The sequence below is a fragment of the Seriola lalandi genome, unplaced genomic scaffold, assembly GCF_002814215.2.
Source record: "Seriola lalandi dorsalis isolate HSWRI2012SDOR001 ecotype SW California unplaced genomic scaffold, Sedor1 jcf7180002054767, whole genome shotgun sequence".
Classification (NCBI taxonomy): domain Eukaryota; kingdom Metazoa; phylum Chordata; class Actinopteri; order Carangiformes; family Carangidae; genus Seriola; species Seriola lalandi.
Window position 1 is genome coordinate 996,090 of NW_019525320.1, and position 8,867 is coordinate 1,004,956.

The 8,867-nt window shown below is 42.4% G+C and overlaps 1 protein-coding gene across 1 annotated transcript in view; it reads right to left on the reverse strand.

The window, feature by feature from the left end:
- The window catches only part of LOC111668966 (kelch repeat and BTB domain-containing protein 12-like), a 9,932-nt gene extending 1,941 nt beyond the window's left edge, over window positions 1–7,991 (reverse strand). Inside the window, exons 1-9 of the mRNA XM_023425152.2 lie at window positions 7,821–7,991; window positions 6,726–6,932; window positions 6,393–6,574; window positions 6,055–6,187; window positions 2,470–2,703; window positions 1,997–2,355; window positions 1,643–1,916; window positions 735–882; window positions 450–647 (exon numbers count right to left, since the gene is read on the reverse strand). Of these exons, the coding sequence (XP_023280920.1) occupies window positions 450–647; window positions 735–882; window positions 1,643–1,916; window positions 1,997–2,355; window positions 2,470–2,703; window positions 6,055–6,187; window positions 6,393–6,574; window positions 6,726–6,896 (1,699 nt within the window). The 5' untranslated portion in view covers window positions 6,897–6,932; window positions 7,821–7,991. The remainder of the gene's footprint in view (window positions 1–449; window positions 648–734; window positions 883–1,642; window positions 1,917–1,996; window positions 2,356–2,469; window positions 2,704–6,054; window positions 6,188–6,392; window positions 6,575–6,725; window positions 6,933–7,820) is intronic.
- Window positions 7,992–8,867: the final 876 nt, after the last annotated feature.

Here is an 8,867-nt window from a genome sequence, read left to right on the forward strand (position 1 = left end):
GGCCCTGACCCCCCCCCCCACCCTCTGGAATCTGATTGCCCGCCCCTCTGGTGCCCCCCTACCAGAGCCAGAGATGCCAGAGAGGGATTGGTAGTTTGCTTGTTGGTATCATTCGTGGATTACCAAACAAGAGCCAGAGCCTCTGCAGTGAAGGGACTGTTAAATAAAATCAATCAAACGACTACAAAGACACACAAAACAGTGCAACACCTAAGGACCACAAAGAGACACAAAATCACCACAAAAAGATGCAAAATGTCAAAACGGAGATGCAGAACACCCACAAAGAGATGTAAAACAACAACAGATGTGAAAAGACAACAAAGACTTGCAAAATATGCAAATCAACCACGAAGAGACACAAAATGACTACAAATGATGCTGCCGCTTGTCTCTGGTACCACACAAAGAAGCTGCTTGAAATAACTGACAGGCATTCAGTGACTGACCAGCCCCCTTGTAGTATCCACAGAGGTAGAGCTTTCCCTCCAATACTCCTACATTGGAGGCGTTGGTTCGGAGGGAGAGCAGGGACATGGGCAAGGTCGGTCCCGCCCTCCAGGTGTCTGTATCTGGGTTATAGATCTCCACAGAGCTCAAACAGCGACGCGACTGTCCACGGTCCTCTCCATCACATCCAATACCACCTGAAGAAAACACACACACATTGTCTGACTCCGCTCCTTCTCATACACAGTGAATACGTAGGGATACAGTTGTAGCCTGTCTTAGACCTAATATGTAGATTTCTCCGTTGAGGACAGCCGTGCTGCAGCGATACCTGGAGTACTTCATCCTGGAACACTCTGTCCACCTGTCCCTACCAGGGTCAAACTGGAACACACGGTTACTCAGCTTGTCAGGCTCATCATCCGGATGATCCTGTGGTAGGAGAGGAGGAGGGTGCGATTTAGGCAGAGGGAGGAAGAAAAGGACAAAGGTGTGAGAACTGAGAAGCAGCAGAAACAGAAAAGAAAAAAAAGGGAACTGCTCCTCTGAGTCTTTCACCAAGTCACTGAGTTGCCTTAAAGCTGCTACTTGTAGGATTTTATTTTAGGCTTTTCAGCTAATTCTGTTGGCTTAAGGTTTTGTTGCAGATAACTGAATTGTTACAGCTTCTTTCAGCCCATTCGTCTCACCACCTCTGGGAATTTTGTAATTCTACTCAGCGGATTTACTGCCGCTGAAAACTTCCCTGCAGGATCGCAGCGAGCCGCTGACGTCGTGAGACATTGATATTTGGTTGAATTTAGGTTGAAGAAATCAGTTGACAGTGGACCTTGATATTTGTATTTCTCTGATACATTAAATGTGTATCAATAAATATGCAACAATCAAAGTCAAAAGTCAGTAATAACTTTGTTGAGTTTAACAATCAAAAACTGCAAAATCTGCTTCATCTGGACTATGTGGTTTGATCAGGATTTATAGACCAAAACACTCACCAACTATCATCACATGTGATTCAGAAAATTGCGACGCCGCCTTTTTCCAGCTTCAAACCAATGAGAAAAATACAAATGACAGAAATCTGAAATTTCAGAAACTGTATCCTCTTTCTTGCTCAGGGACACACTTCAGTACACCCTGCGCTGCACATTCATTATTGACTGCAAAACTATTTGTATTTACAGGTCTGTACCTGTGGTGTCCAGCCACCCAGCACATAGAGATGCTCCTTCAGGCTCACGGCGCAGTGGCAGGCTAGAGGGAGAGGCAGAGGAGCGAAGCTGAGCCAGCTGCCTCCTCTCTTCAGCGACCATCTCTCCACACTGTCTGTGATGATGTAGTGATTCCGCACTTTCATCTGACCCCCTATCAAATACAGGGCATCGCCTACCAGCCCTAAAGCATACATGTCCCTGTATGCTGCTGAGCATACCTCCACCCAGGTTTTCTCCTCTGAATTATCATACCTGGAAGACAGACAGACAGTTTAGATCTGGTTCTGAATGCAGTGCCAATCAAAAATGGAGGTTTTTCAATTATGACACACCTGTAGATATCCACCCTCTTCATCCTGTGTTGGTCGACTGCCTCTATGGCCACCACTATGTTGTTGTCTCGTGTCACTGCCCCTGCTGTGATCTGGCCCGTACCTCCACAGCCCCTCAGCGGAGAGGGGATGTAGTAAGTCTTTCTAGCATTGGGGGCAAAGCAAAAGCTGAGGTCGGCAAGTCCTCCACGGCGGGCAGGCACTCCCTCTTTATTAACCCCGCCCAAACAGAGCAGCAGGTCAGTGGTCTCCATGCCATAGCGAAGAGCCGGGCGAGGTGGAGCTGACATCTCACAGAGACCCGAGGTCTGGAGAGCAGCATCAATCATCCCAAAGCACTCAGCATCCCGCAGCAACACCTGGAAGATTCATTCACAGGTATTATATTCTGTTAATCTACTAATCCCTTGATGAATGTGGATAAAAGAGTCTTGACTTGTATTACTTGGCCATTCCCTCCTATCCCTTCTCACCGGGTTTCTCCTCCTGGCTTTGCGGAGGAATCCGGGGTCCACAAGCTCTAGCCGGACACGCCTGAGTAACTGCACAGCCTGGGCTTCGCTCTGCGAGTCCCCTCTTCGCCTCTCCACCCAACGCAGCACCAGCTCCAGCACAACCTCCTCCTGCGATACGTTGAGGTCATCTGAACCCAACAGATTCCCAAGACTTTGGGCATCCAGGTCCAGCACTTCTTCTTCTACACAAACCTGATGAGAGCAGGATGAAGAAGGGGGCAAACAAATGGCAATGTCTGAAAAACACAAGAGACAGGATTGTAGCCAAAAGTGCTGAAGTGAAAATCTATACCAAAGCATCCCAACACCTGTGTCTGATTGTGCAAAACAGTGCAAGGGATTTCTGCCACCTAGTGGCAGCAATAAGTAACTGAAAAACAAAAGTCAGAGAATGGTGATTGCTGGTAAAGTGTTCTTCAGCTTAACAGTGACAATCATCATAGAGTTCATCGGCTCTGAGCCTTTGAAGTTGGCTGATCTTAAGGGGCCAATACACTGAAAAAAAATGTGGAGTGTGATTTACTTTAAAAAAAACCTCGGTAACGATTTCCACACACAAATTCCTAGTAAATTTAACTTAGGATATTCTCAAGTAAAGTCTACATACCAATAAGTATTAAGTTTAACCAAAAACACTTGTAAAGTTTACTAGCAAATTTCTGTTTTCATGAGTAAATTTTACTCATTCCCCTTCTGTAAAATTTACTCAGACTACCACTGCATTTATTTACAAATTTCTGTAAAAAATACTTGCTTTTTCCTAAGCTTTTAAATGGCTGGACCTAGTTCTTAATTTAGCATAATTTCAGTAACATTTACTTGAAAAAGACTCTGTAACAATTTCCACACAGAAATTCTTTGTAATTTTTACTCTGGAAATTCTAATAAGAAACACATAACATGAAATAACCTTTTTAACAGTACCTTTATTTTCCAACACTGGTGAAAGAGGTCACTGCTTACAGTATTCCAACATACTGACTCTGGCGCTCGCATTACCAGATACATTTCAAAACAGTGTTGACAGTTAGAATTTAAGAACAACTTTCACCAAAAGCCATCAGTGTGTGGCTGTTTATTGTGTGCTCTGACACATTTTTAAATGGGACATTTGACCTCTGATGCTTTGTATGTCAGAGAGCCTTGACAAGAACATTTACAAAGAAAATGTCCAATGAAATGCCTAAAGGTATCACTTTAAAGTGAAACAACTGCAAGTACCATAAAGTGCAAACACTGCAAGAAACATGAAAGTGCAGTTAGAAATATGTTACTTTCTTTAAAAGGTAACTCCAACAATTGTATGTAACCATTCACAATGTGTTCTACCTGCAATACAATTCCAGATGCCAGTTACCATAACAGAAAACACAAACTGGGCTCAGGCTCAACATTTACAACAGGACATTTCTTTAACTAGTTTTTCTTACTAGCCACCAAGTATTTCCTCTGAACCACAAGTTAAACAATGCAGTTGGTTCAGAAACTTGCATGAAAACAGTCATCTCATGATATGAGTTTGTTGTGCAAAGCCCGGACTTGGGGAGACATCTTCAGGATGTCAAGCTCAAGAAAGAGCTTCTGAAACACTTCGAATGTGTATTTCAACTTTGGTTGGTAACTCAGGTTCATTGCATAGATAAAGCCCATCAGCAGCAGGCAAGCGTTTGCCACACTTTTACAATCATCAAGAACCTCTTTTCCCTCGATGATGATCGACACATGGTCAGGGCTGTGGTCTTCCTGTGCAGTATTTCCATGGACGACAACGATCTTCAAGACGTGATGAGCATGGTCATCTCTGATGGTTTCTTTGCTGACATCCTGTCAAAAACATGTGAATCAGTGATCAGAAGTCAATATACTATAGATATTTTCTTTAAAGTTCCTGAATATACAAGAGGTGATTCACAGGGTTGGCTAATTAAAGTGGCCATTTAATACTTATACAATAATGCAACAGAAATAAGATATTCAGAACAAGACATTGGTTAAAGTATTTACATAAGTACTGATTTGAATCAATTTACTTTTACATAGATAAAGACTTAACTAAAGTTATTAAATGTCTTTTCACATCTTTCTCAGTTCAAGTTAACCCTACTTTGTGCCTTTCATGTATTAGTGTACATTTGGGTCGGAGGTAACAATCTTATTTTCTCAGAGATGATAAACTGGCATTGTTTCAAAAACCCAGAAGGTTGTTAAAAACACTTGACATTTTCAGAATCCTCAAAGACTCTTGGAGAAAACAATCCTTTTGCATCACTGTTTTGTTTTGACTTAGAAACCCAGATGCAACTTATACTCTTATAAATACTCTTATAACACACTGACTCCTAAGTCAACTGTGCCATCACTGCTTCACTAACAAACTGCATTTAATGTTACTGCAGTGATAGCAACTTAGCTTGGCTAGCCTCAATGTTAGACAATGCATGGGTTAGCATAGCGGCTAGCGCCGTTTGCGATTAGCGTTAGCTTCGCGGCTAACACCCATAACGACCTTTTAAACATTTTAAACCAATAACAGTGATACAGTCTCTGCCACAGCAGTGTTAAAAGCTCAATAACTCCTACTGGTGTTAAGAGAAGTATCTGAACAAAGCAGGCATTGTGTTGTCAGTTCACCCAACAGGCTAATATCAACAAGCAAAATGGTGCCTCCATTCTGTGTAAACGTTAACATTACCGGACCTCAAAACACCTCAAAACACAACAGGAACGCCCTACGTTTGACGAAAGTGGCACCTCACGTTCAGTGTAACACACACACTGGACAGTTATCACACTGTAGCCATGTTTACCTGTGCTCAGAAGCGTGTCTGTGTCCGCTGACCTCAGAAAAAGTACGTTATGACTCAAGTCCAAAGCGGTCCGCGGACGCGGGGAGAGCGGGGGACCCCTTAGCTAGCTAGCTAGCAGGCTAAAATATTCAAACACTGACCAGCCAACATAAAAATAAAAAGTTAATTAATCATATACATACCCCAAGGGTCCACGTCCATCAATTGTCTCATCAAATGAGCACCCAAACGACCCCCTAGTCGAGGTGTGTTGTCCAGGAACCCTGTTCTTGCTGCTGCCTCAGAAGTCAAAAGTACACGCACTCTGACCTCACCTGCTGAGCATGCGCAATATTGCAAGCTGACCTCCAATTACCCAAGTAAATTTTACTTGCTTATGTCAGGTTGCACAGTCAATACAGTTGTTAAGTTAATATTACTTGGAGTGATGGATAATATTTACTTATCAAAATGAGGATACATAATTACAAACAAACATCAAGTAACACATTAAATAAAAGGTGACATTTTAAAGTAAAAGCACTGAAATAATATTTCCTTGTAAAATTTAAACAAATAATCAAGGTTATAATTACAAGACCAAAAAATCATTTTTTTCAGTGTATATGTTATAAAGCAGTTATTTTTCTGAATCATTTTCAGGACAAATATATTTTTGTTTTATCTTGGATGTTGGGTAATTGTTTATGGCCCTAATTGAGAGAGTATTTGGAACTTGTTCTACTGAATGCTTCACCTGTGCAAAGTGTTGGCAGAGGTATCTTAAGGCGCAGTCAGCCAGACCAGTGGCCCCCAGGTCTCTGGCCCAGTGATACAGACCGACACAGTTGGAGGCGTCCATACTGGCCTCCATGTGGCTCTGACACAACCTCAAGCGGTAACAACAAGGAAGCAACATATTGTCAGTATTTCTAACATGGGTCACTGTCTTCTAAGATGCTCCACCTACATATCTTACTACTGTTCTTGACATAGGCTACAAGCAGGATAACAGGTAGGATGAATGGTAGTTGGCCCTAATATCCCAACCTCTTACTATATAAGAACAGGTCCAGTTAATGTTATTTTTTCCACCTGAAGGCTCCGTCCACATGGAGCAGGAAGGCCGCAGCAGCCACTCCCTGGATGTTGTCATTGGAAAGGGGAAGTTCAGCACGGTACATGTAGTCCAGTAGCAGCTCCAGGCTCTGAGCAGGAGTGTCTCTGAGAGATACCTCTCCTCCCCGGGTCTCCTTCAGACCACATGTAAACATGGCCTGGACACAGCAATTCACCAAAATAATGGAGCATGAAACAATTACAGTCTCAATGCGTCATCAACAGCTCTGCAAAACGCAGGTTGCATCATCTTGTATTTTCATATATCAGCACGATACATTTCAACAAATCTGTGCATGGTCACTTCACCTGGAAGTAGGGGCTGAATGCAGACAGCACAACCTTGTGGCAAGGAAAGGGAATCCCCTCTGCCAGCAGCACCACATCGGTGAGCTCCTCAGACGCTCTCATCCTCTCCAGCTTCCTGAGCAGAAGTGAGCCATGCTCTGCCTGAGCAGAGTCTGGTACCTCAGGGTCCATGCACTCTTGTTCTGGATGTCAGCATAGAGAGAAAAGCTTGGGGCAGAGCAGTGTTGAAAAAACATGAGGGGAAAATAATTAGAGAGAACATCAAGGAGGGATTTGGTTCATACATATACTTAACATGAACAAAACTCCAGATTGTGAAGATTCATTTTATCATCTGATCTTACCAAACAAAAAGAGAGTCAGAATAGGCTGACAGCTTTTTGACCTCAAACCACAGCTGTGATCTGATTACAAATGTGACTGAACTGGGTTACTTGAAATGCAAAAAAAAAAATTCCAAAATGAAAATTAAAGGCTGAATTTACTTTGTAATTATGTTCAGTGAACTGCATGTACAGACCACACATTCACAAATAGCTCTTTCTCTTTTTTCCAGCAGAGCTAATGTATCACTTTAGACTATTTTGTTTAGTGCTACTGATCACTGGACACTTGTTTTTTCACTTGTTTTTCACTTGTACACAGTTAGGTCACTGCTGGTAAAATCCACAGTCTCTCTCATTGATTTCACATAATAAATCTTCTCCAATCACAGAATGATCATTGACAAAATGCTGCAGATGAGACAGATTTTTTAGATTATTTGGTCGCCATACCATGCAAAATGAAAACTAATATAAGCACAAACAGCAGAAGAGGAGCCTCTCAGACTGTGTATTTGTTAATTAATGGCTTTGCTCCATTCTCAAAGGCCTTTCTTTTCCATGTTGACCAGTATATCAAACTAGTTCCACCCCTGAGCAGCTGGCCCACCGACTCATGCACTTTTGGAGACAATAATGACACTATCAGTGAGTGTGCCAGACACACACAGATCACCTCACTCCAAGCAGACATGCACAGGCAGTTCACAGTGTGAGCCGGCGCATGTTAGCATGACTTTAGCTTAGCACATGCAGAAAACAGCTATCATACCAGTGGGGTCCCGAGGCAATCCTGGGCCAGGACTTAGAAGTTTCTGAATTGAATTGACGTCACCTTTGATATCTTCAACTGCTCTTTGCAGGCTGTTGTATTGTGTTTTGTTTAGTTTTTGCTGGCAGGTCTGTGCTGTGTTCACTGTGCTATCTGCTGCCTGTGAGTGGGGGCAATAGCATGCTCACTGTTTAAAAGGTTTAAAATAGACCAGTAAGTGCTGTGGTGTGTTCAGGTTTCCAGAAGCTGCTGTGCAGACAGTCTTTATGGTTAGTCAGTGTTTCACTTTTATTAATTTTGGGATTTAAAAGACATGCAGTTTTCTCTGTACCATGTTTAAAATAAAAATGTTGCGAGGATCAAAGGTATAAGGTTAACAGGTTGTTGACATGTGCGGAACACTCCTGTCATACGGAAGGAAGACTCATTCAGTGAAAAGCCTTAAATGGTAAGATGTAAATTGTGGTGGTGAAAAAAAAACAAAACCAAAAACTGAAAAATCATAGAAAACAGGCCTTTTTCAGGGATTAGGAAATTTTAAACAATAAGTGCTTGAAGCTAACGTTTTGAGGAACATTTTACAAGACAAGTGATGAGAACTACCAGTGAACACACACAGTCAAACATTCACAAAGATGAAGACACACACAATGCACATGATCATTGTTTTATAGCGAGGGTGTGTCTGCCTACTGGACAGGCTACAGGAGGTGACATAAATCTCATTACAGGGTTATTTCAGGCTGTTTCTTTTCTAATAGTGTTTCCACGTACAGTTGAGTGTGCTGCATTGCACAACAGCAGCAGGAAAACAACATGGTCCTTACAGTTTATAGACAGTGCAGATTAATCAGTGACACCTGTGCCCAGGATGTGTGTATGGGAACATGTGAATCATGCTCACTTACATGTGTCAGTAAGAGTACTGTCACACTGCCAGTTCTTCATTGGGACCTTTGGCCAAAAGGAAGGCTTCAGTTTACAGAGCATGAGTGTCAATCTACTGATGAAGTGAAAGTGGCAAAAAAAAAAGAGGCTAGTTTTCCA